Source organism: Camelus dromedarius, chromosome 17, assembly GCF_036321535.1.
Source record: "Camelus dromedarius isolate mCamDro1 chromosome 17, mCamDro1.pat, whole genome shotgun sequence".
Taxonomy (NCBI): domain Eukaryota; kingdom Metazoa; phylum Chordata; class Mammalia; order Artiodactyla; family Camelidae; genus Camelus; species Camelus dromedarius.
This window is the reverse complement of record NC_087452.1, coordinates 30731328-30757686: the sequence shown is the minus strand read 5'-3', so window position 1 is coordinate 30757686 and position 26359 is coordinate 30731328. Positions and strand designations below refer to the sequence as shown.

Genomic DNA, 26359 nt, shown 5'->3' with positions numbered 1-26359 from the left:
TTTTGATTTTAACCTTAGGGTTCTTCCCAGTTTTTTTTGGGGGGGGGCACTCTAGAGGGAGTACAAAACCTGAAGGACGTAAATGTTAAAAGGAAGATGACTTAGGTCGGATAGTCCCTTAGGGACCATCAGACTGACACAGATGTAATCTGGAAAGCCCTGAATTAAAAGGCTCCCATTTTAGACACTTAAGACTGTGCTGCTGCTTTCTGATGAAGAGTCATTAAATGATGCTGTGTGTCTTTAAGTCTGTTAACCATGTGGAAATATTTGTTTCTGCTCCTTGGCTCCTCCTTTTTCCTGTATGGCCATGCCATCCTATTGTATCCTTGAACAGATTTTAATCTACATGCTTAATTTCATGTTGGTACATTTTTAAAGCATTGTTAAGACTGATATACGTTGGGAAAACTTTGGTTTTACCACCGACCCTTTTTCTCAAGGTGAGTATGAAGTTTGTGAACTTCAGCCCCATGTAGCTGAGCACGGTCCTGGGTAAAGACTTATCTCTGGTGATTGTGTGCTGTGGGAGGAGCCGAGAACATCTGTAACCAGGGTGGCTATTTCACATTAAGTCGTCTTTTAAGGAGATGGTCCCATGATGACCAGGGTTTGGAAAGGCTGTCTCAGTGAAGCCTACGATTCAGACAGATTATGTCTCTTCTTAAGGTGGCTTTGATGGTTTTTCACTTCTGAAATGGTTCACCTAACTCCTCGTCCCCTTTGGGGTTTGTGCCAGTAGGTAGGTCAGATAAGAACATGCAGTGGTGTTTCAGAGCTTTGCTTCTTTAGACACACTGCCGGGTTCCCCGGGGAAATGGTGGTCATGGACAGGGGCCCACCCCATGCCAGGTATACCCGCAGTTAGGCAGAGGGCCCTCCGAGCCCCTGAATGGGAGTGAAGACCCCCAGGAAGGGACTGGTAGATGAGACAGGAACTGGAAGGCCTGGTTTCTGGTCCTGCCAGTGTCACACAGCAACTCTGTGACTTCACCGAGCAGCCAGGACTTCAATCCCCTCGCCCTCAAACGGGGGTCCTGCCGTGCTGCCTTCCCTGCAGGGTGGCTGGCTTGAGGTCAACTAATGAATGTAGAAGTGCTCTGAAGAATATATCCTATGAAGAATTGTACTCATTGAATGTATCTTAAATCCACGGACCTCCTGCTAGTCCCCTCCCTGAGTGAAGTGGGAACAACTAAGGGGGCTGTTTGGAAACTAAAATATACCGTTTTCTGGACTTCCCAGGAGGTGACCAAGAGAAACATCCTTTGTACGCATGTTAATACTGTACTCAGTGTCCCAAGGAGGCTGTGGAGGTTCTCTGTCAGCTCTAAAGTATTATGCAGCTCTAAATTATCATTGAGGTTATGTCTGGTTTTTCCTCTTGCACAAATAGAGGAGAATGGCATTTCTGTAACATAGTGGTTAAACATCAGCTTTAGAGTCGGATAATCAAGACTGGACTCTTTGCTCTAGTTTTTACCAACTGTGAGATTTGGTAAAATGACTTGGGTCTTTGAGCTTTACTCTCCTTGTCTGTGAAATGATGTTAATAATATGAACCATGTGGAGTTGCATGAGGAGTTAGTGAGCTGGAGAGTGGAGAGAGCTTGGTCACTGTTAGGATACTTGCTTGAGGAAGAGCGTATAGAGTGAGATTTGATGCAAGAAAAATCTAATCAACTCAGTCTTTTTAAACTAAATTTTTTCCTTGAGAACCAAGCCTATAGATTGGGGTTAATTTGCATGTCGATTTCACTCAGGAGTTAATAAACTAAATAGTCTCTGTGCTTTCTGCTTTTAGAGGATCTAATGTTCAGCAATGCTATTAGAGGTGCAGGAGGATAAAATGAAAATTATTAAGAAGTTGGTCAATTATACGACCTTGTTAAGGAGAGATTTGATTCGCCTTTGTCTCTGCCCAAGATAGACTAAGGACCCACAGTGCTTAGATAGGTTCTGATGTCTATTAGATGGATTTCTCCTGAGAAGTTTAGATAATCTGATATTTATATAGTGGCAGTCATATCCCTGGCATTTAGCAGTGGCCAGAAAGAGATTAGATAAAAAGACCCTTAAGAGATTAGTGTAATGTAACCCAGACTTTGATGCATCTGCTTTCTGTTAGCCTTTGAAATCAGGCCCACATGCCATTTTTCACAGTAAATCCAAAGGGCAATTTTAGGATCCTATGGTATGAATAGGTTTTCTATTCAGTTGTTTTTAATACTGTTGTCTTGGTGCTTGGATCTTCCTTCATACATAAAATATTTATCCACACAGATCTCTTTTCTTTTATAAATTCAGTGTCATAAAATGAAGGCTCTTTAATTGTATACCAAACTGACCAATATTGAGATGAACCTCTATCTTAATCACTTTTTTAAAGAAAAAAAAAAGCCTGATTGATTAATTTCATCTCCTAATCCTCAGACTTCATTCACATTTGTCCAGGACACTCCCATTTTTCTTCAACCCATTTGGTTTCTTTTAATCCACAGTAACTGGGGGAAAAGGATGCTTGGTGATAGTGGAAAGAGTTGGAATACAAAACCTAGATAGAGATTTGGTCATGGTTACTTTACTTGTGTAACTTCTGGTCCAGGGGGATGCAGAGGGAATGTGGTGGTGGTGTGAGACTGTACTGTATTACATCAGAATTTTACAGAATAGGTTCAGATTTAGGAGCCAGCATAATTTACACCCAGGTCCATTAAATTCACACCATTATGAGCCATGGTAAATCAGAGATTGCCTCTGATTGCCTCCCCTTAAATGTTGGCAACCCAAGTAGGTAGATGGTGGTGGTTTTGCTTGTGATGACGTACCCTCTGGAAATAGGCATTCTTATAAATTATTCATGACTGGGATTAGATTTTGCTCTCATTCAATACTTTACCAACATCTGAACAACAAAATTTCCTGTACATACACATATCTGCATCTTAGAAGAGTAGTCGAATTGCTTACAACATTGAAATAGAGTATTGTTAGGTAATGGGATAACCAGGCTATCAGCATGATTGGTTACCACTATATTACAAAATAAAATTGTATTGAGTTAATGAGTTGCTTCCATATCTTGACCAACAGATTATGAAGGCACATAGAGGTCTAGTCTAAAAATAAAGGGTTCTTTGTAGAGAGTTCATCCAGTTTAAAAAAAAAAGATTTTCCTGTGTGTAATTATTAATGATGGTCAGACTGGCAGAATTCCAGGCAAAGATGTCCTGAATGATCACTTGTAGCTAAATACTTGCCCATATTTAGCTGGATTTGCCTTTGGTTTGATTAGGCTAATATGTGAATGATTTGTCCACACAGTCAGAGGTCTCTTTTCTTGAACTTGGAAGTAATGTTGTGAGTAGGGTTGAAAGGCTGAGAGAAAGGTCTGTGGTCCTTTAGTAACTTCACGTGGTTTGGCTTTGGTAGAACAAGAAATTAAGCCCCATTTAAGCTTTACATGGAAGAATGCTAAATTTCCTTTTTCTAATGAAGAACCAAGCTAAACATTTCCATATACTTTTAAACACTGAACTTGCTTGTTGCAGAGTTAAAAGGCTGTCGGAGGTAGCTGACAGCAAGATCCTGGTGCTGTTGGTACTATGGTACCTGAAATGCACAGGCCGGTAGCCACACCTGATGTCAACAAGTGAGTGGTAACCTCTCTGCTGCTGGCTCGTAGCTGCTGTTTCCATAGAAATGGCTGTTGGGATCAGTGGAAACGAGGTAAGTGAAAGTTTTCGCTGATCCTTGTTTCCATCAAGCTGACGTCTGTTTCCCTGGCAACAGCAGTGGACAGCAGCCAGGCACTAGCAGCAGATTCAGCAGAGCTCTCTCACTCATCAGCTGCGGCTGTCATCTATTCCTGACTGAATTCTTTTTTTTATAGCACGTAGCAAAAACCTCTGAGGACCCAGGAGGCACCTCTGGCCCCATGTGCCCTTCTAAGCACCCATTTTGCCAGTGGAGAGCTCTGTCCTAAAGCAGAATTCATCACAGTGCTTTCATGCAAAGGCTCAGCTCTTGATAAAACTGCTGGTACCTTAATGGTTGAAATTAAAGCCATAATTTTCCTGTGTTCCCTGTTCGGTTGGTGGTACTAACAACTGCGATTACTTCTACAGTGAAAGGGTTATTTATGAATTTAATAATTTAACTTCTGTGAGAAATGTATTGACAGCTGCCCTAAGGTGCTACTGTCAACCTCTGCCAGTTTTTTTTCTCTTCTGTGTAATATTCTTTTATAGGCTGATAAAATTGCTTACAGAAATCAAATATTGGTGTAGTGGGGGCAGCTCAGTGTACCAAGACCCGTATGTCTGTAGTACAGGGAGCTCTTCTTAAAGTTCAGCAGTTGTTCCTTTCCTAGAACATTTTAGTGTTTAAGCAAATGAGGCACCTAAGATGAAAATATCCTTCTCCCCTGTGAGAGCACTTGCAGGTCCCACCAGGCAAAGGAGAGCCGTTATTATTGCCCTGGTCTGTAAGATGAGAGTTTGTGGGGAGGGGCACAGAGTGAGTTGTTGGACACTGTCTTGTTTTAAACTCTTAAAGATAGTATTAAAGATATTTCCTCTGAAACAAACAAACAAACAAAAAACCCCTCTGAGAGTCAGAGCTATATCTCTGAGAAGGAAATGAAGGTACAGATCCACAGTGTTATGAGAATTTGGATGGGTCAGGGCTAAAAGAGCACTGGTAAATGGTGAATTACCTGTCTTGGAGGGCTTTCTGAACAACTTTGTTCCCAGCAATCTGGACGAGGGCAACTATCCGTGGCCTGGAGGTGATATTAGGGCTGACCCTGTACTACCTGGTTGGGTTCAATGTAGCAGACTAATAAGAAGCAGAAAATCTTGCTAGGTATTTTTCTCTTAGATTCCTTAAGAAGAAATTGCTTAATCATCATTCAATGAATAGTTTTAAAAATTTTTAATGGAGGTACTGGGGAATGAACCCAGGACCTCATGCATGCTAAGCATGCACTCTACCACTGAGTTATACCCACCCACCAATGAATATTTTTTGAGTGCCTACACAGTGGTAGATGTATTTGCCAAGCACCTTCCTAGACACTGGAGTTTCAGTGGTGAAACAAAATGGAGACTTGTCTTCATGAAGCTTATATCTAATGAGGGAGACAAAAATTATAAACTTTTATGAGTTCTTTGAGAGAAAGGTACATGGTGCTGTGAGAGTGTTTAACAGGCACAATGGATGTCCAGGGTGAAGAGTCCTGGAGGAATGGAAGGATGAATGAAGAGCCATTATATCCAGGCAAGATGGGAGAGGATGCTAGGGGAGGGTCTTACAGTCAAAGGAAAAGCCCATGCAAAGGCCCTACAATGGGAAGGAGTAGAGGGCGTTGGAGAAACTGAACAGAGCTGGAATGGCAGGTACCCCGGGGGCTGGGAAGGAAGAGGGGAGAGAAGAGAGACTGATGAGCAAAACCCAGATCATAAAGGTCCTTCAAGACCAGGTCATGAGTTTTGGCCATTAGCTAAAAGGTAAAGGAACCCGTGATGATTTTTAAGCCAGAAGTGATGTAATTTATATTTGTGTTTCACAAAAATTACTCTGTGTTCTGATGTCTTCAACTTACCTTAAAATACTTCAAAAATAAAAAGGTAACTTTATGGTTGTATAGAGAGAGATAAGAGATACAAAAAATATTAGCAAATGTTAATTGTGGAGACTAAGTGGTAGGCATCTGTGTTCACTGTATAAGTCTTTCTACTTTTATGATTGTTTAAAATTGTTTCCTAATGTTGGGGGGGGGATCAGCTTGTAAAAGTCACTCTGGCTGCAGTAGTATGAATGGACTGGATGGATGCAGGACTGGATGTGGGTGGTTCGAGGCTATTGTAATCCTTTTCTAGCCACAGTAGAGTAACAGGGCCAGAATGGACCTTTTACTATAAACAACTATAAAACTGGCCAAAATATATGAAGCAGGTTTTTTTTTTTTTTTTCCAGAGATGGAAATAGGCAGCATAGGATTGGGTTCCTTAAGAGAAGGGAAACACATGAAGTAAGCGTCACAATTGTCCTGGCTTTCTGCCCAGCGATGCTTTTAGAATTGTGGCTCAGGGAGGCAGAGCCCAGAAGAGGATGGTGGTCTATTTGCTCAAGAGGCAAAGAGCAGATTATGGGCTGCCGAGATAGAGATAGCTGGAGTTCTCAGGGAAGAGTACTGGAGAGAGGTGTGCAGAAACAGGGCTCCGAAAATCTGAATAAGGATTCTCTGAAATATTTGACCATGTACTAAGCTGCCGTGTACCAAGTGAACTTAGGGAGGCGTGGTAGAGAACAGCTACTACAAAGCTGGGAGCTGCTGGAAATCTCAGTGTTGGGAGACAGAGGGATTCTGACCAACTGGAGAAGGTTGATCTTGATGAATACACTGGACGTTCAGTTGAGACCACAGAAAAGCCAGGCATTAGGGGTGAGACTGTAGCCCTGGAGTAAGAGCCGCTCTAGACTTGCCTTAACAAGTCTTATAAACAAGCATCAAAAGGATCAGGTCAAGTGGTCAATTAAACACCCGCCAAAACAAATCAGCACCCATTAAAGGAAGACACCAAAATCCAGATGTTCCCCAAATGTTCCCCCGTATCATTTAAATTACAGGACATAAAAAGAAGCAGGAAAACCTGATCTATAATCAAGATGCAGGCAGTCAATAGAAACAAATTGAGGATAACAGATAAGGAAAAAACATGGAATGAACAAAAAAAGCCAATAGTAAGATGGTAGACATAAACCCAACTGTATCAATAATTGGATTGAATGCAAATGGGTACATTTTAATTACAGGACAAATTGTCAGGCTGAATGCAAGATATTACAAATATAAAGACAGATTAAAAATAAAAGAAAGGGGTAAATACATTAGTACCAAATATATAAAATAGACTTCTATACAAGGAATATTTGCAGAGATGGAGATATTTCAGAGATAGAGACATTTCATGTTCCTAAAAGGGTCAATTCACCAAGAGAACGATGATTCTGAATGAGTTTGTATCTAATAAGCTTTAAAATACATGAAGGGAAAGCTGTCAAAATTAAGTGGATAAATCAGTTCACAAACAGATAAATTTTTATAGTTCTCTTTCAATAATTGAAGAGCAAAGGGATGAAAAAAACTAAATATAGATAACATCTGAATGCTACCAACCGAACTGACCTAATTGATACTTATAGAACACTATATCCAATAACTGCAGAATACACATTCTTTGCAAGAGCACATAGAACATTCACCAAGATAGATGACGTCTTGGCTGTTAAAAATAAAAAGTCTGTCTCAGAAGATTGAAATCTTGCAAAGTGTTTTTTTTCTAATAGCAATTGATTTAAAATAGAAGCCAATAACAATGATCTGTCTAGAAAGTCGTTCACAGTATTTGAAAATTAAGTAACACATCTCTAAATAATTTAGAATTTAAAGAAAAATAATTTAAATGAGAAAAATTTTAAACTGAATAATGAAAATACATCTCAAAATTTGCATTATCCATCTAAAGGAGTGCTTAGAAATTTACAGCTTTAAATACCTATGGTAGTAAAGAAGAAAGGTTTAAATTCAGTGATCTATATTCACATCAATGGCTCTAGAAAATAAAAGCAAATTAAATTCAGGGAAAGCAGGAAAAAAAGAACTCAGTAAAATAGGAAATGCAAGTAATAGGAAAAGTTAACAAAGACAGAGTGTACTCTCTGAAAAGCTTAATAAAATTAATAAGTCTTTAGCAAGACTAATCAAAAAAGAAAAATCTGTTAGAAATGATAAGCTTAAATTGTGTGCATTTTATTGTTCACAACTTGTATCTCGATAAAATTGATTTAAAAATACCGTTAAAATAGAATTAAGAGTCTTCTGCTTCTGGTCAAGATGCAGTAATGGATACCAGATTTACCCTCCCACTTGAAACAACTGTAACAAAACCAAAACCAGACAATATATGTAAAACAATGGTTTTCAAGACCCTGGACATCAGGCAGTGAAGAACATTTCCCTGAGAACCGGGAAATCAAATAAGCTCCATGATTGTCCCGGTTTACTGGCTAAAGAGAATTCCTGGGCCCCAGGACAAGGAGTGGGAACCAAGGCAGAGCCCTGTGATCTTCCTGAGTTGAGAAGATGAAGCTAAGACTCTGAAGAAGCCAAAATAACTAAAATATGAACAGTGTAAAGCAGGATAGAGTACTAGAGATGAGAGAATTTCATAGAGAACTTCAGAGATCAACAGAAGGTCCCCCTTAAGTATTCAGCAGAGTACTTTTCAGCATGTATGTGAGGGATCTAACCCAGAGCTGGGGAAAGAACGTTTGAATGGATTACAAAGGATGGTTTTGGTGTTCAGTGCTCAGGAATATTGCTTATTTTCTCCAGCCAGACTGGAAAAACTCATGATTCACAGGACATTGGGTGGAATACTCAAAGGATATGCCTCAATACTGAGGAATTAATTTGCCCTAGACTAAGCAGTGCTCCAGAATGACCTAACAAATCATTACAGCAAGACCTGAAAGGATCATACAGTTTGGTCCAAGTTACTTAACTGCATCCCAGAACAGAGTACTAGAGTATTTGTAGAAATACAGAAGTACCTAGCACTCAACAAGATAAAACTTAGGGTCTACCATTCAATTAGAGGCCACTAGGCATGCAAAGAAGCAGATACCATGGCCCATAAGAGAAGACTTAATCAATCAATCGCAACAAACTTGGAACTCACTCAGAAGTTAGAATCAGCAGAAAAGGACATGAGAAGAGACGTAGCTATATTCCATGTGTTCAAAATGTTAAACAGAGACATGGAAGATGTGAAAAATAGACTAAAAAAAATCAAAATCCTAGGAATAAATTTAATGAAAGGTGTAAAAGATCTCTTCACAAAACTGCTGAAGGGAATTAAAGAAGACCTCAAAAAAATGGAAGGACTAGAAAACTGAATTTATTAAGGTGTCAGAAGACAGGTAGTATTAGGAAAAAATGCTTTTCTTTGTAACAAGAAGAAAGGAGGAGGAGATGGGGCAGATGTCAGTTTGGTTTGGGAGTGGGAAGCTGGGAGTAGTCCTGCGTAGTAGTTTCTCTGAAGCAGGAGACGGGGTTCACTGTTGATGATGCTGGGGTAGGTGGCAGAGTCGGGTCTGAGGAGAGAGAGTGGGGGAAGGCTCAAGGTAGTCACTGTAGGGAGCTGGGAGCAGAGAAGTGAGGTGGACGATAAGTAGCATTGAAGTCCTATTTGAAGCTGGCAGTGGTGGATCCACACTGGTGTCAGTCCATCCCACTGTATGGCTTTCTGTAGCCATGTTTGCCTGCTCTTACATATGGAGAAAAGGGGTGTTTGAGTGCATGTGGGGTGAAAGTCTTGCTGTCTCTAATAAAAAGATGGAAGACAGTTTAGGGTATCAGCAAGAACTTCATTGAATGGATTACTGATGGATCATGAAATCTAAGGTAGATCAGGAGGGAAGGAGAGGCCTGATGGACTGAGAAAATGGGGGAGGTCAATGGACTGGACATTTCAAAGAGGTTAATGTTTATAGTGGGAGTAGTTAATACAAGCCAACTTTCTGAGAGGAGGTTGTGGTCAGAGAGTGGAGAGCTTGAATTTATGATTAGGGGTGGTAAAATCGAAGGGTTGAAAATATATCAAGGATTTGAAAAGCCGAGGGTTGGCAGGGTCAACCAAGGGCTACTGGAGTCCCCCAGGAAGATGAAGATGGTAGAACTTGGGATGGGGAGGAATGTTGGGGGCCAGGAGCCTAAGACTTCAGGGGGTTAGTAGAAGACAACACAGAGGAAGGGCGAAAGGTCACATAGCCCATTGGCACTGTCCTCAAAGGAACAGGGTTTTTTTGGTGGTGGTTGTTTGATTTTTATAGCAGGATGAGGGAGTATTGGTCAAGATGTGAGAAAAACAGAAAAGCAAGGGGGCTGTCAGCTCCACCTTGAGACCCCGAGGTAGGTGGGGTCTGGAAGGGACTGCAAGGGAAGCAAAGCAGTAAGCTCCAGGGTGACCAATGTTTCCCATGAAGTAAGGAGGAAGGGGGATCCCTTTGAAGAGGTGGAGGGTACAGGAGAACGTGCTCTCTGCAGCAGCAGTTTCTGAGGGCACAGGGAAGGGCTGAAGCGTGAGAGGAGGCCGAGTTGGTGACAGGACTTCAGGGATGAAGATGCACTTGGTGATGGGGATTGGGCCTTGGACGGGTGCCCTGCACTTTAGGCAATTACTGATGGCATCAGCGAAGAGTGCAGAGGCTTAGTGCGGGTGAGGTCTCCCAATGAAGGAGGGTCCTCGGTTACCAGAGACGCTGGCTGGCTTGGTCTGGGACACTGTTGCCCAGCCCCTGTGGTCTGGGCTCACCTGGCCTGAGATGTGTGCCAGAAGCTTCAGTCTACAGAGACAGCCTGGAGGTGCTGGTAATTCCAGCAGATGTGGATGGCCTAGCCGAGGGTCATGGCCTTGCTGTAGCTGGGGATTCTGAGTGCCCCCCCCCCCCACACACACACACACTGTGCTGACTCCTCTGGCCCAGGGGATTACTAGTTGCTGTGGTTATTGGTCTTCGCATGTCGTAGTGGGGAAAGTGTGAGTTTGGAGGTCAGGGTCCTGGTTCTTGTCCCAGTGCCACACTTCCTGGAGATGTGACTTTAATCAATAACTTCACTTCTCCAAGTCAAGGCTTTCACCTGCCTAAAGTCGATGGCCCCACGTGCTGTGCAGTTTTTCTTACAGAGCTGTCCTGAGAACCGAGGAGAGAAATGGATGGGAAGGGGCTGTGTAAACCATAAAGACCTTTGCAGATATGAGGTGTGCTCAGCGTTGGCTAGCTTGTTGCCTCCTTCTAGGAGGCTGCTCTTGTGAGTTTGAAAAGCCTTATTTGCAGTCTGAACATTCACTGGCCAGTTCTTGTCTCCAGGGCCCCTCATCTTTCTGGGACCTGGAGTGGCACTTAAGCACTAACCTAATTTCTCAAAGTCTGATTGTCATAAGAGTTTGGTTTGGATTCAGGGATGAAATATTAATCCACTCGGAACTAGATCATTCCCTTGAAATTCTGCTTTAAAATAAATCTTTGTTTAAGTTATCTGCTGGCACATTCAGAGCCTCTAAGCATTTGGGGCTTTTCAGCTTCTGAGTCTGGGAGGCTTTCTAGAGGGATCTGAAGGATTCTAATCCAGTGGGTGATGGCACCCCACCTGCCCAGAGGCCCACCTGTCCTTGAGTCATATGCCGTTACTTATGGACAGGCTCACGGAGATAAATCGAGGAGCTCCATGGCCCTCCCTGTGAGGATGCCAACAACTACACGCCGTCCCGCCATCTGTCAAGTAGCCTTCAGCGCCATCTGTGCCGAGCAGTGTGCTCTGGGAGAGCAGTGGAGGGCTGGCAGGGCAGACAGGGCTCTCCTGAGAAGCCGGACTCAGGTGGGTCATTGAAGGAAGGACATTTGTCAGGATGTAAAGAAAGGAGGACTTGGCCCAGATCCCGGAAATGGTGGGGAAAACAGGAGCTTCAGGAGTTGGCCAGTGGGGCTGTCGGATGCTCTGTGTTGTTGGGGAGCAGTGGGGCACAGGGAGGGATGTGTAGTTAGGAATGCCAAATGAGGGAGGTGGGGTTTTGTCTTTAATTTATGGGAGCTGTTGAGGTGTTGGAACACTAAGGTGATGGAGGCGAGCTGGGCCTAGAAGGCAAAGCTGGTGCCTCCCTGGGTGGAACAGTGGGGGCTGTAGTAGTGGGGTGGGCGTGAGGAGCTGGAAGTCCAGGCTGGGGTAGAAGTGAAGGAGACCACATGGAAGATGGTGTGGGCCAGTGTCTCTCAGATGAGGGGAGATCTGTGGATTTGTCAACTCTGGAGTATGGATTATGTGAGAGAATTTTTCTTTACTGCTCATTGTTAATATAGCAGCTAAGATAGATGCCCAGTGCTGGGCTAAGTGCCTTATATAGTTTGGTTCATTCCATCTTCTCACCTACTCCAGTTAAGTGTGTTTTGCCTCAGTTTTACAGATGAGGGAAGCAAGGCTCAGAGAGGTTTCGATTTTTCTCAAAGTCACACAGCAAGTAAGGAAGGGATTCTGAGTAAGCTCGGGATGAACTCTGGATCTGCTTGTCTCCAGAGCCCAAGCTGCTCTCTCATCGGTTGGCAGCGTTTCCTGTGTGTGGTGAGGGGGAACCCCCTGTGGGACCCCATCTACCAGATGGGGTCTGTGCTGATATATCCTGACCTGTTCCATTCTTCATGCTTTGTCAGTTTCTTTCTCTTTTCCAAATTAATTACTCAAAGTAAAGGAGAATCATGAAATATAAAGACTTCAAAGAAACTGGTTTCTTTTTCCTCTTAAAACTGCTTGTGAAGAAGTCCCACTCTAGTTCAAGTGGTCCTTTGGGATCCTGTTTCTGAGAGGTAGGCCTCTGAATCTCTGAGTCTTCCCTATGATAGGATGCTGTTGCCTTATTCTCAGATAAGTCCGGTTGTTCAGAGAGGACACTTCACCCATCCTGCCCTTCAAGGAGGAACTCCTGGGAGAGAGCCCACCTCCTCTGGTGCCTCTTTCCAGGCACTTTGCCTTTGACGTGACCAGTGAGTGGGGCTTGGGTGGGAACTCCTACAGGGATTGCTTTGAGGACATCCCTGCTGGTGGGCTCAGTTTCAGCTTCTTCCCTGGGCCAGTGTGGCTCATCTGTAGTCAGACCCAAATCACCCCCTGCCCAGCTGCCCTTGAACAGTGCAGCTGTCTGTCCATCTCGTTCTCTTTAACCAGGCCCTTAGCAGCAAACTGTGTTGGCGCATAAGCAGGATGGGCCCTGGGCTTCTGGTCCCACCCCACATGTTGATTTTGAATGGTTCTGCTACCTTCCCAAGTCAGACTTCAGGTACACGTTTTCCTTATTTTTCTTTCAAACCAGAATCTGACAAGTCTAGGCAGGTATATTTCTCAGGTGACTTCTTAAGGGGCAGTATTTCAAGAAAATATGTAATGAGGTTGACGTGGCTCACTTGATTGAAATATTTCTCTTGGAGAAAGGGATGTCAGACAAGAGGCCCATGTTTCTTGAAGAACAGCTTTTAAAACACGTTTTTTAGAAAACAGATTGAAACAAGAAGTCTGACTTTTTAGCATGCAACCCGCATGGATCCTTACCATTTGGGGAAATGTCTGTGGTAGCCATGGAAACTAACTCTTCAAAGAAAGAACAACTCTTCTGTCCTCAGACAAGATGTGGGGAAAGGAAAGCATATTTCATTCTAAGACACTTTATTTCCCTGGATAACTTCTTAGACTTGTCCAGGGCTCTGGCTGGCTTAGATTTTTTGTTTTTAATGGCAATGATGGATGTGGTTTTAGGAGATGGAAAGTTACATGGGCATTTGTGGTCAAGTACGTGCCACACAGAGCCCACAATCCATGTCATTGACATGATTATCATTAATGTGGGACCTGAGCCTATGAAACTAGGCATTAAATTCAGCCTATTCTTATCGGGCAACTACTAATGGCCAGGGTTTGTGATGAGGAACCGATAGACCAAGATAAGACATTCACAGCCCCTTCATCACAGAGCTCACAGTCTGGTGTGTAAAAGAGACTATTAAATAACAAATTGCAGGGCAAATTGGAGAAATGTTTTTATAGGCTGATCCAGTCAAGTAGGGTGGGATCTGGAAGAGCAGTTAGTTGAACCTCACTTAGAAAACAGCTCACAGTGGCCTGGAGCTGAAAGAGGTCTCCGGGGCCTTGGAGAAGATGAGGGAACTTGAGGACAGCTGGAGCTCCAAGATAAAGCCAGGGAGTGGTCAGAAAGGACCAAGGGGAGAGATAAGAAAGCCAGACAGATAGCGCATTGCTTCACTTGGTCCCCACTCGTGATCCTCTGGTGCAGTGTAAGTGCCACACGTACCCGTCCCTGAGGTTTGGTGTGTTCAGTCCACCTCACTGTTGTTCACAGCAGATAACTCCACCTAGTCATTAAAAGCTGGGAAACACCTACTTTGAAAATGGTTCATCTTGAAATGTGGAAACTGTTTTCTATATAAAGCATCTTCACTTTTAAGTCAATACAAGCGGTCAAGGACATGAAAAGGGGAGGGTTGCCTTGAGAAAATCTCTTAATGCAGCCAAACCTTTGAGAACAGAAAAATTAGAAGGCACCGAAGCCCTTTATGCAAGGAGTCTATTTCAGTAATGAAAGAATAGTCATAATGTAGTTGTATTATTGGAAATGTGATTGGTTTTTTTTTTCACTCCTTCCAATCTGCTGAAATTTTAATTTTCCATTATTTTTGCCCTGATTCCATCTTTTTCTTTCTACTGGAGCTTCAAGTGCTTAATCTTAGTCCTTCTCAGTGCTTTCATGGCTCCAGGTACAACTTCATACTCTTGTTTTACTTTTCTTTCTCCACCCAAGAAATGTGACTGTTAAACATTTTTCTCAACATGCTTGCTGTGTAAACAGGGGTCCTGCATTTTCTCTTGCCCCTTCTGCTGGCCAGTGGCTCCCCTCCGCTTCCTGGTAGCCAGTGCCTAACCCCACTGACGAGCACTGTCACAGGTTAGTCCTCTTTCCCTCGTGAGCGTTACCTGCAGGCGAGCAGATCTTACTGCCAGTGCTGCCGTCCAAGGCCCTCCGCCCCCAGTCTGGCCTATTTATTTCATGCAGAGAAAACATGTTCTGGCTACTCCTGGTTTTTTTGTGGTTCAGAGAAGACTGGAACAAAGCCAACGATTTTGATGAATTTTGAGCCAAACCAGTGCCAATAGTTAAAAAAAAAGAAATTGGTATGAAGCATCACACATTATTGTTGTTGTTGTTTTTTACAAAATACCTAGTTTCTTTGAACACGAACTGAACTTACATACTTTCCAAAAAATTAAATGTAAACATAAAAATTTTTTTTGAATCAAACTACTCTTTCATTCTGTTTTATTTCCTTTATGTCTGTGTAGGGGAAATAATTTAGGTCTAAAGAAGACTAGCCTCTGCTGATAAAAAAAAGTATCAGTGTGTTAGCTCTTCTGTGTCCCCCTACTCTTTGCCTTTTTATAAATGCTGCTTTCTGGAGGTTTGTTTTTGTTTTTGATGAATTTTTGAGTCATCCGTTTTATAGAAATCTGAGCCCTACTGATTTGGTTGGCCTTGCTCACTAGAGGCTTTTACGCTTGTTTGTGTCTGTTTTCTCTGCACGCGTGCATGTGTGTAAATTTCAAAGCATTTAACTTGCCTAAATTTTATTTGTGTGGGTTTGGTTGAAACAAATAGTATTACAATCCAAGAAAAAAACATCGTCTCTAAATCACCATGATTTCCAGTGACCCACTTACTTTATGCGGCATATGAGAAATTCCAGAGCAGACCGTGTGTCGTCCTTCTGCATTTGTGGCAGTCATGTTTGACCTGCACGATGATAGTTTTCTTTAGGCTACGTGCTCTCTCTACGGTAGTGTTTACTGAACCAGGGCTTCTGGAGGTTGGGGTGTCAGGCCTTGTAACTCCTGGGCAACATCGGGGTTTGGGAGGCTCTGCAGAGTGTGGGGTGTGTGCCCAGCTCCTGGGGCTGCTCCATAGGGGCTCCCAGCAGGAAAGCTGGCTGGTTCCAGGCAGGGAGACTCTCCCTGGAGTGGTACCCTCTTGGGAGTGGGTCAGCAAGCGGGGAGATGAACAGGAACGGTGCTGCTCACTTTCTCTCAGCCCGAGTTGGCTCTGGAAGAAAATCAGAATGCGAGGGTAAATGCTGCTTTCCATCCCACCCCTCCCTTCCTATCCTGACTAATAAGTGTCCATCCTATGCATCTCCTGAGCCAGGAGGCAAAGATTGGGAATCCTGTGGAAAAAGACCTAGGTTTGGAGCTGGGTTCAGAACCTGGTTGTCCTGTTTACCTGGCATGTGACGTGGGTCAGTAATATCACCTTGTTGAAGCTTAGTTTTGACCTTTGTGAGATGGGAGTGAGGATCCTCATCCTGCCGTCCCACACCGAGTTAGTGGGCCCTGTGGACAGTGAACATTAAGACCCTCTGAGGACTCCAAATAAAGATCTCAGTACAGAAGAGGTTTCTTTCCGTTACTGTCAGAGAACCTTTGGGAAACCATGTCAGCCCCAGCCGTGAGGTGCAGGCTCTCTGGAGCTGCTGCTGGTGGTTAGCTGGGACCCAGGGCCAGTGAGTGTGCTTATGGCTGAGGGGCTGCTCTAGGTGGCAGGGCTCAGGCTGCGAGAGCTTCCTCTTGTCCTCTTCTGTTGGCCTCTCTATCAGTGGAAGGTCTTTGCTGTGGCCTCTGTGAGTACCAGCAGGTGGGGCAGAGGGCTATACCACAGCTCTGCAGCCAGAACCCCTCCTGGCCATTCTTTCTGATCATTCTCAGCCCTTCTGCTTTTTGGCTGCCAGGTCTAAGAGAGGGTGCCCAGCTGCTGCCCAGGGAAGGGACCGTTTCACAGCAGTTGGGTGTCCTGCATCCCTCTGAGCCACAGAGGAAGCCGGGGAGACTCAACTTATAGCTACAGTCAAATGCAACGCAGGGCAAGTACTGTCCTGAGGGGGATAGGGGATGTGGTGGGGACTGGGGAAGACAGACAACAGGTCTTTACAACACCCCGTATGCCAGCTTCTCCACCGATGGCTAGTCCTTCTCTACCACAGGTCCCCGTCCGCACCCTCCGGGAAAGTTGCTGCTTCCAAGGCTCTTCGTTCCACCTTTGATGGACTTGGACTGTTCAAAATTTTTTCTGATGTTGGCACTGAAAGCATCTTCGGAAACGTCCACATGCTCCCTGGGGCCCACAGTGGGTCTGCTTCCTCTTTTCCGTGGCAGCTTTCCAGAGGCTGAGGACCAGGAATGTGGCTCTTCTGAGACCTTTCTTCTCCACTAACCTCCTGTTTGCCCTTCCTCTGCCCTTAGGTCCTCCTGCCTTTCTTCTCTGAACACTTAGGCAGGGAATGTTTACCTGGCATGTCCTGCAGGAAGATCCGCATTAGCTGAGAGGTCAGCGGTGGGTGTGCGAGTGAGACCTAGGGGGCTAGCAAGGACAGGGTGGAGGTGAAAGGGACCGGTGAGTAGGGGGTGTGGGTGCGGGGATCAGTGGTGACAGGCCTCACAAGTGCTTTTCCAAATAGTAGCGGCAGAAAGTTGGGAATTTTATCAGGATCCTGTTATTTTTACTCACATTTTTATTGATGTTTAATCTAATCCCTCACCCAGTGTTGACTGAATTCTTTCTGGCCTCCTTACCACCATTTTCTCCTTATTTTGTTCTGTCTCCACATATCACTTCTGTGAGACAAAGCTGATGGCCGCTTTCTCCTATCAGACTTCTGTTGGTTCCCCATTGCCTACAGGGAAGCAGATCGCTCAGTTTGGGGTTTAAGGCCTTTCCTGGACTGACTGTAAGCTCATTTTTTATCCTCATCACTTCATGCGTCTGCCCTCTTCCTCCTCTGCCTCCTGTGTGCCATGTTGAGGTCCTTAGGAGGGTGGATTCAGGAGTTGGATGGGTTGTGTGACCAAACTCCCTGAGCCTCAGTGTCCCTGTAACAAGAGTGACAACGTCCTTCCGTCACCAGCTGCCCTCTCCAGTGAGGATGAGGTGCGAGGAACTGTGCTGGACTCTGAAGTACGCCACTGAGGAGGCGGGTGGGGTGAGGGCACTCACAGGTCCACGGCTAGTGCTCAGTGAGGGGAGCTCTGATGATTCGGAGGAGGGCAGCACTCGATGGCTGGGTGACCAGGGAAAGCTGTATCTTGAAAGGGGAGCTGGAATTCAAAGATAGGAGAGGGATGCTCAGTGGATGGAGTTCTGTGGACAGAGGCTCACAGGGTTGGGAAAGTGGGGAAGAATGTGGCCAAAGTACAAGGTGTATGTTTATGAGAAGGGGAAGGGAGAAGGCCAGAGGGCCCTGAGCACCAGGCTGTGGAGCTGGATCTTGATTCCTGAGGGCAGCAGTGAGACGCCCTGAGGCATTCCAAGCAGACAGACAGCGTCCAGGTCTGCAGTGGTGGTAACCAGCCGAGAGGGAGGCAGGCCCCTCCAGCTGTCTCGGTGGGCGAGGTGTGTGCAGACGGGCCAGCATGAGCCCTTGGGGATTGTCAGGTCCGGTTGACAGGGAGGCTCCTCACTGAGAAACTGCCCCTTATGGAACATAGACCCAGAGGGAAGATATTCTAACAACCTGAGACAGAAAATCCCCCTCACAGGCCTGTAAGTGATTAGGGAAAGTGGCAGCCTGGTGTGGAGGCTGCTCGATAGTGCCCATGGGCTCAGACACTCAATTCGTAGGCATCTATCCACAGAAGACTCTAATTCAAAAAGATACATACACCTCAGTGTTCATAGCAGCACTGTTTACAGTAGCCAAGACATGGAGGCAACCTAAATGTCCATTGACAGATGAATGGGTAAAGATGTAGTATGTATATGTGTGTGTGTACACACACACGCGCGTGCGCGCGCGCAATGGAATATTACTCAGCCATAAAAAGAATGAAATAATGCCATTTGCAGCAATGTGGATGGACCTAGAGATAATCATATTTAGTGAAGTTAGGCAAAGACAAATATCATATGACATCACTTACTTGTGGTATCTAAAAAAAAGTGGTACAAATGAACTTATTTATAAAACAAAAATAGACATAGAAAACAAACTTCTGGTTACCAAAGGGGAAAGGGGTAAAATTAGGAGTTTGGGTTAACAGAAATGCTATGTTATAACTACTGTGTATAAAAATACATGAACAAGGACCTACTATGTAGCATAGGGAACTATTCAGTATCTTGTAATAACCTATAGCGGAAAAGAATCTGAAAAAGAATATATAAAATAACTGAATCACTTTGCTCTATGCCTGAAACTAACACAACATTGTAAATTAACTGTATTTCAATTTTTTAAAATATACACTTATTTCAGGCGTATGAGTGATCGCAGGAACCATGGGCTCTCTGTCCTGAGGCATTCTGGCCTCTTCAGGAGTAGGGCTCATTTTGTTGTGTGTAGTATGTTTTTTTGTACCTAGTCTTCATGCTTGCTTGAAGGGGCCTCCACAGGGGAGCAGAGACGAGGAAAGGAAAACTTAACGAGATGGATAGCATTGTCCATTCCCATGAGGAGCCTCCAGTCTACCTGGTGAGCTGAAATGAATGTAAAACAACATAAACTGGCATTTGATTAGTATGGTTACATTTTCTAAACACTTCGAAAAAATTTTTATTTGGGAAGTAATTTCAAATGTACAGAAAAGTTGTAGGAATAAGAATAGCTTAGTGAGTAATCCATGTGTCCTTTACTCTAATTCATTTATTATGAATATTTTATTAATATTTTATCTCATTTGCTTTTTAATTTGTAAGGGGTGTGGACTGACTTATTTTTAAATATTTAAAAATTTCTTACTGTTTTTAGTTATTTGGAGGTTCAGATTATCCCAAATCTGGCCAGTGGGAGGTGCTTCTCATGCCCCCATCATAATATTTTTTGGCTGGTGTTTTTTGTGTGTTTTGTTTTGTGTTTAGCACTTTCTTACTTTCTTAGTCCTATATCTACCCTGTCCCAGCCTTGAAATCAGCCATTTGTCGAAAGACTGCTTATCCCTTTAACAGGAAATGGTATTGGAGCCCGAGATCTGGGTGCCAGGTGTGCTCATAGCTACGGGGGGGATTTCTTTGTTTCTAGATACTTCCAACAGAGCTAAGAGGTTCATGCATTTACATACACATCCTTACCTTTATACATGTAGTCACATGCCTACATCTTTAGAAGTCATGAATCACATCAGTACCCAGAGGGTTCTTTCTCATCTTCTGCCTCTCATCTTTCTATATCCCTTCCACAGGGAGAACCCTGGCTCCCAACAGCATTGACACATTAACTCATTTGTTAAATCCTGTAATACATCTAAAATAGTTTCAGCATGATACCATCCATATTGCTACAGAAAACCAAGCCGACTAAGAAGAGCTCAGCATTTGTCTGTGGTTCCACCCTCACTCCAGTCCTGCCCACAACCGGGAGGATGCAGTCACGTGTTCATGAGCTTCTTGAACTAGTTTTATCTTTCTTCTTCAGGGTGGTTGTGGTGTTCCTTTGAAGTACAACCAGATTCATTTGTTTCAATTCACTTCTGTTTTAGAGCTATTTTTCCCCCATCCCAACATTGTTGGTGTAATTTAAAAATTTAATGTGTAGAACAGTAAAATGATTCCAAATGTCCAAATTATAGAAAAAAGTATATTTGGTGTCACTCCTACTTTACTCCCTCTGCTCCCTTTGTCCCCGGCAAAGGAGATGGCAAGAAGTAAGGGTTAAGGAAAATAGTGGTTTTCACCAGCGATCCATTTCCTGTCTGGGAAGGGAGAACAGGGCTGTGCAGTGGGGTCTGCCCTGACCCTGTCCAGTGCTCTGGCTAGAACCTGCAGGTGGTGGGGGGCTGGGGTCTCAGGGCTCTTGGTTCACACAAAGGGGTCAGTACACACTAGGAGTGCTTAGTGTTACCTGAATTTATGGAAGAAGCCCTCTTTGACCTTATTTTATGCTTCATCCTTCAGATACTTCCTGTGGTAATATTCGTATTTCCTTGTTTCCTCTTCTTTTGCATCCAAGGGGAATGGCACAATATATGTGCTTTTTTGTCCAAGCACTGCTTAAAATCTTTTTTTTTTTCCCCTTATGATCTGGAACAGGTAGGCTTCTATCACATGTGAGTTGTCAGGTCTCTAGTCACTTGTGAAAGCCGGATGGTTTCTACCAATAGCTTTGTCAAATTAACTTTTATAATAGTGACTATTATTTAATCCCTGAGTCATAGGGTTCTAGAATGATGAATTCTGATGTAAATGGAAAACTGTCTTTTTCGTCAACCACTGAGGGTGATAAAGATTCATTGGACTCAGGCGAGATTTTCTGGAATGCAGGGTTTGTTGTGACGGGAATGAGTTATTTTCCACTGAGCAGATAGTGGTGCAGGGCTGGTAGGGCGCTTGCTGGCTTATCGAGGTCACTCTGAGCCCTAGGATCCCGTGTGTCCTTTTGTGCTTCTCCCAGTTTTGCAGGCATCATGCAGCTTAGAGCCCATTCAGAGCGGTTTGCAAGTTTTCTCCTTTTGGTATTTGAGAAACCTCCTCCAGTGGCCTTTTATTCCCAGGTTCAACAACTGTGATACATTTGAACTTCACATTGGTACAGTGCTTTCTGATTTTCACAATAGCATTTTATTGAATGTCTTACCTGTTCTCCTGTCTCACAGGGATTAAGTATCACGTCTGCTTTGCAGGTGAAGAAACTGAAGCTCAGAAAAGGAAAGTGACAGAGAGGGGCCTAGAATCCAGATCCTCAGACTTAGAGCCCAGCATGGTCTGGGAGGACCAGCAGGCCAGCTGAGATTATCCCAGAGCCCCCATGTCCCTGCACCTCCTCTTCTGCAGCTCATGGCTGACCGGAGGAGATGCATGCCTTGTAGATCTCAGTTCTGTCCACATCAGCAAATGTTATTTGCCTACTAAGTACTAGGTCATTCTAAAGGGACTGTCTCAAATCAGTTCAGATCATTTATATTAACAGTTTTGTTATATGAACAGTTATAATAGTGATTATTATTTAATATAAACGGGCTAAAAGCGAGGACTTGGCAGTGTGTTCTATTCTCAGAAATTTTAGTTCATAGTAGGATTTTACCTGGGAATGCCTTGCTATACCCCAACAACCAAGAATGTACAACAGTGATACAACTTGTTAGAAGGGATTTGTTTGTTTGTTTTTTGTATTTCTAATGTTTAAAAAAACTTCGTAAAGTAAGATATTAAAGCAAAATTCCCTGTGAAACTTAAGGGTAACTCTTCCATTATTTTAGTTTTTTTTTTTTTCAAGAATTCAGATCAGATATGTAACCAAAATAAGAAGACCCTGTCTTATGTGATGTGAATTGGGTACTCTAAGTTCAGAACCGAAACATGCAAAAAGATTTTTTCCTGGGATATTTTTGGTAAGCAACAGAATTGAAGGCCCACAGACTTGGTCTTTACAACGTATTTAAGAAAACAGACAACATAATGCATCTTCATGTTGACATGTGACACTCCAGGCCTCCACGTGAGATTCTGGTTTGCATGTGACATTCTCAGAGTTCAGAGGCATCTGGTGAACTACCCAGGACATTACGCTTATCCTATATCTCAGGAAGCCAAGGCTCTGGGTGTGGTTTCTGTGAGTGACAACATGCCTGCAAAAGCCTTTCTGTTTTGAGATGGGAAGATGTTCTCTCCGGGAGGAATGGCCCTGGGCTGGGAGTGCAGAAAGCATCTCTGGGCCTTGATCAGCTTCATGGACCCCCTGGAGTCAGCTCCCCTGCTCTGGGTGCCACACAGCCTGGCCTCCTCACTTCCCAGAGAATGAAGGTGGGAAGGGCCAGCTCTAATAGAGCCAAGGACAGATCCTGGGGTGTCTGAAAAGTGGGTGATTTGGGGGCAATGAGGGTGTTCTTTCTATCTGGGGACAGAGGGTGGCACCTCGGTGAGGCTTCCAGTGTCTTACCTGAAGTATCAGTGTCCCTGGGTGTTCAAGCATCTGCTCAGCCCCTCGACAGTCCAGAGTGGAGAGTGGGAAGGAGGAGAGAAAGTAGAGGTTGGCTTTTTATGTAAGCAGGTGACCTCCCTTCATCAGTCGGGTTGGGTAAGATTAATGAGGTCCCTGAGAGGGAGATTTGCCAGCTTTGGATTGGAAGGAAGACAGATGTAGTGTCCGTCAGAATCCCGGGGTCTGTGTGCAGAAGTTGCACTGCCTGTAACCTCACCTGCTTTCTTAGCTGCTCTTTAATTGTACTTACTAAATCCATAACATGCATAACTTGGCTCCTCTTACGATTCACTGTTGGAAATGCAGATGGTCCCTTGTATATGAAAATTGGGTAATCAACCACCTGACTCTCCGACTTGCCTGAGCGAATGTGGGATTCTGTACATACGCAGAGATATAGGCCTGCGGACATGAAACGTAGAGTAAACGATGAACAGTTGGAAACATTGACAGTCTGCCAGAGCCTTTCCAGGCAGGTGTGCCCATAAATGGGCAACAAATCGTACTGCCTTTTCACCTCCTACAGGGGAGACTTTTGGGGAAAAGATCATGGCAAGAAGCAAGGGTTAAGGAAAATAGTGGTTTTCACCAGCGATCCATTTCTTATCTGGGAAGGGAGAACAGGGCTGTGCAGTGGGGTCTGCCCTGACCCTGTCCAGTGCTCTGGCTGGAACCTGCAGGTGGTGGGGAGCCGGGGTCTCAGGGCTCTTGGTTCACACAAAGGGGTCAGTACACTAGGAGTGCTACGTGTTACCTGAATTTATGGAAGAAGCCCTCTTTGACCACAGCTTGGCCCTGTTGGGTCCTTTCTTTCTGAAGTGTGATGCTGGCTGTCTGGGGAGGGTCTGGGGGAGGTGGGACATCTGAGTCCAGGCCCCTGGTTGGGGGTCAGGAGGCCTGCCGTGATAGCCTGTGAGGTTTTGGGCCTCGGCTCCTGGAGAGCACAGAGCTCCTGAAGGGAGTTCGTTTTCTAGATACGGTGCATGTGTTGGTGTGGTCTCTGCAGCTCTGACCCCCACGGTCTTGCTTGGGGAGGCACTGTCCTGTGTCCTGTCCACGTGTGTGGCCCCTTTTGCTGTGCTCGTGTGGCTGTCCTTGGTGCCGTGTGTCCCGCCACAAGACTGTTTGCGGCAGGGCAGATGGCTTGTGGCGCAGGTCCCGGGGGACGTTCTGATATGTGCTGTTCTCTTTGCCTCCTTCAGAGAATTCTCAAAGGAAAGGGAGAAGGCTAAAGCCCGGGGAGACTTCCAGAAGCTCCGGGAGAAGCAGCAGCTGGAAGAGGATCTAAAGGGCTACTTGGATTGGATCACCCAAGCAGAGGACATTGATCCTGAGAATGAAGAAGAAGGAGGCGAGGAAAGCAAACGGAATAGTAGGTGGTGCCCCTCCCACTCTGGACCCGACAGAGCCTGCGTGCCGTTCAGACACCCTCCCACAGCCAGTGTCTCCCTGTGACCCAGTCTGAGGCCGAGGCCTTCCTGCAGCCACTTGGTTCCCCTGCTGCGCGTCAGAGAGAGCAGTGCCTTTACACGGACGGAATTTCTGCCTGAGGTGTGGGGTTTAGCTGCCTGTCTCACCATGAGGCTTTATGATTGAGGGGGGTCAGCCAGATGGGCTGTGGGCCCCTTCTATGAGGGCAGAGGCCTGATAAGACGTGTATTTGCTGTGCACTGGAGGAGGAGAAGTTGAGGTTCCTTCACCCTAGAGTGAACAGGGCCGCTGGAAGGGAACTTGAAGAGCAGAGTCCCTCCCACCCAGCAGCTTGAGCCATGGGGCGCCAAAAGCTTAGCCCATCAGGGGACTGGGAATGCACCAGCTCACCATTCAGGGCAGTGTTAGGAGGCACGTGAGTCAGTGGGGCTGCTCCGGAGCCCACCCTACCAGTTCCCCAGTGGGACGCTCAGCACCGTAAAACCCTTTCTGCAGTCGTGGGGTCCCCACACTCCCTCTACCACTGGAATTAATTGCCATTGTCAACCAAAGCATTTCTTTTACCATACACTTTTCCGGCTCTCATTCTTCCCGAGGCCATCTGTGCCTCAGGTGAAAGAGGCAATTGAAATTCAGCAGCAGAGTTGACTAAGACATTTGTGATGTGCTTCAAATCTAGACTGGCTGGTGGTAGAGACTGAGGGTGCTTGTCCCTTGAGAGGCCTGAGAAACCAGGTTAGGCCTCAATCCATGGAAAGTGGCTGAGTCAGCCCCACCTGGAGCACAGCCCCTTGATTCACTAAGGCCAGGTGCGGAATGCCAGGAGAACCCCTGAAATGGGCAGGATGAGGTTTGCTCCTTCTGGGGAAGGCATTCCCTCACACACATGAACGCAGCACAAGGAGACAGGTGCAGGTGGCACGAGGAGGCAGGACGTGTACTGAGGGGCTGAGGGGAAGAAGGGCTGGCTGCAGGGGGCTAGGAGAGAGCTGTGGGGTCTTGGGGCCTGGACCTTGAAGGATGGATGGATCTGAGATAGGTGAGGAAAAACACTGAGTCAAGGCAGTGGTATGAGAAGGACCTGGAGTTTGGGCAAATGAAGGCTCAGGGAGAACGTGACAGGCTCATCCTTTAGCTGGAACCCCAGGGGTGTGCAGGTCAGGGCAGGTCAAACTGGGGAGGATGGACAGGCTGATGGGTGCCCCCTCCCTCAGAAGTGGAGTGGGGAAGCTGAGGCCAGGACCTGTGGTGTAGAGGATCCCTAACAGAATGGGACTCTGAGTCTATGCTTCGGCGGAGAGTGGGAGTTTCCTGTTACCAGGGGTATATGCTCAACTCAGTCCTGTGTGCTAATGGTGGGGCAGTGCGTGCAGGCTGCGCCCCGCCCCGCTTCCCACTTCCCAGGCCACACCCACTGCCACCTCAAGGAAGAGCCTGAGGGTGAGGAAACCGGGGAGATCTCTAGGCAAGGTTCATTGAATACGAGATGAGAGTTTATAAGTGGATGTTCACAGGCACTCCACACCCATGACACGTCCTCCCTGTGATTAGGTGTAAGGAGTGTCTGCGCATCTTTGGTGCAGCTCCGTCCCAGGCATTGGAGCCAGAGTCCTGCGGCCTTCCCGGAGCTTCTGCCCCTGCGGCAGGGCCACGACAAGGCAGCCTGCCCCACTCTTATCCTCTTCATTCCCAAGCTTTGGGAGTGACGCTGCCCTGCAGAGGTCCATGCTCTCCTCAGCTCAGCACGTCGCCTGTGTTGTGTAAACCAGCAAAAGCTGTGTCCCTTCTTCTGAGCAGAGCACCTTGCTTTGCCAGCGTAGATGTGTCTGTAGGGGCAGAGCAGGGCCCTCTCACAGGCAGGTGTCCTTTCGTCCCCCTATTGCTCAACCTCTAGAAACAGACAGGGGTCTGTGTGAGTGTTGTCATCGCCAGTTGTGCTGGAACTCTTTTTATGGCTCGTGATTTGAGGACTTGAACCAGCCTCTTTCAGTAGTCCTGAGGGTCCACCCTTGTGTCTTGGCCCCACATTTGCTGTGTCCCGCCTCTGTAAGGAACCTTGGTGTGTGATGATGAAATCAGTGCCTCTGCCTTTGGAGACCTTCCCGTTGGGGGTAGGTGTGGAGGTGGTGCCTTAGGTGAGACAGAGCAGAGAAGCTGGCACTGTAATCAAGGGCCAGCAGTCTGCGGTGGGAGCTGAGGGGTGCAGAGATGCAGGGAAGGCCCTTGGGAGAGGCCAGGTTCCCACTGTGCTCTGAGGGACAGGTGGCCTATGGCTGTGGAAGGTCAAGGAGGGGGGTGATTTTCAGGCTGAGGAAATGGTATAGACAAAGGGCGAAGTTTACAAATA

The 26359-nt window shown here is 45.5% G+C and overlaps 1 protein-coding gene across 4 annotated transcripts in view; it reads left to right on the top strand.

Moving 5' to 3' along the window:
* Nucleotides 1-26359, top strand: part of CACNA1D (calcium voltage-gated channel subunit alpha1 D) — a 296376-nt gene that overhangs the window by 170589 nt on the left and 99428 nt on the right. For all 4 annotated transcript variants that reach the window (XM_064496422.1, XM_064496423.1, XM_031470549.2 and 1 more), the window contains exon 9: nt 23784-23953. In XM_064496422.1, the coding sequence (XP_064352492.1) occupies nt 23784-23953 (170 nt within the window). The remainder of the gene's footprint in view (nt 1-23783; nt 23954-26359) is intronic.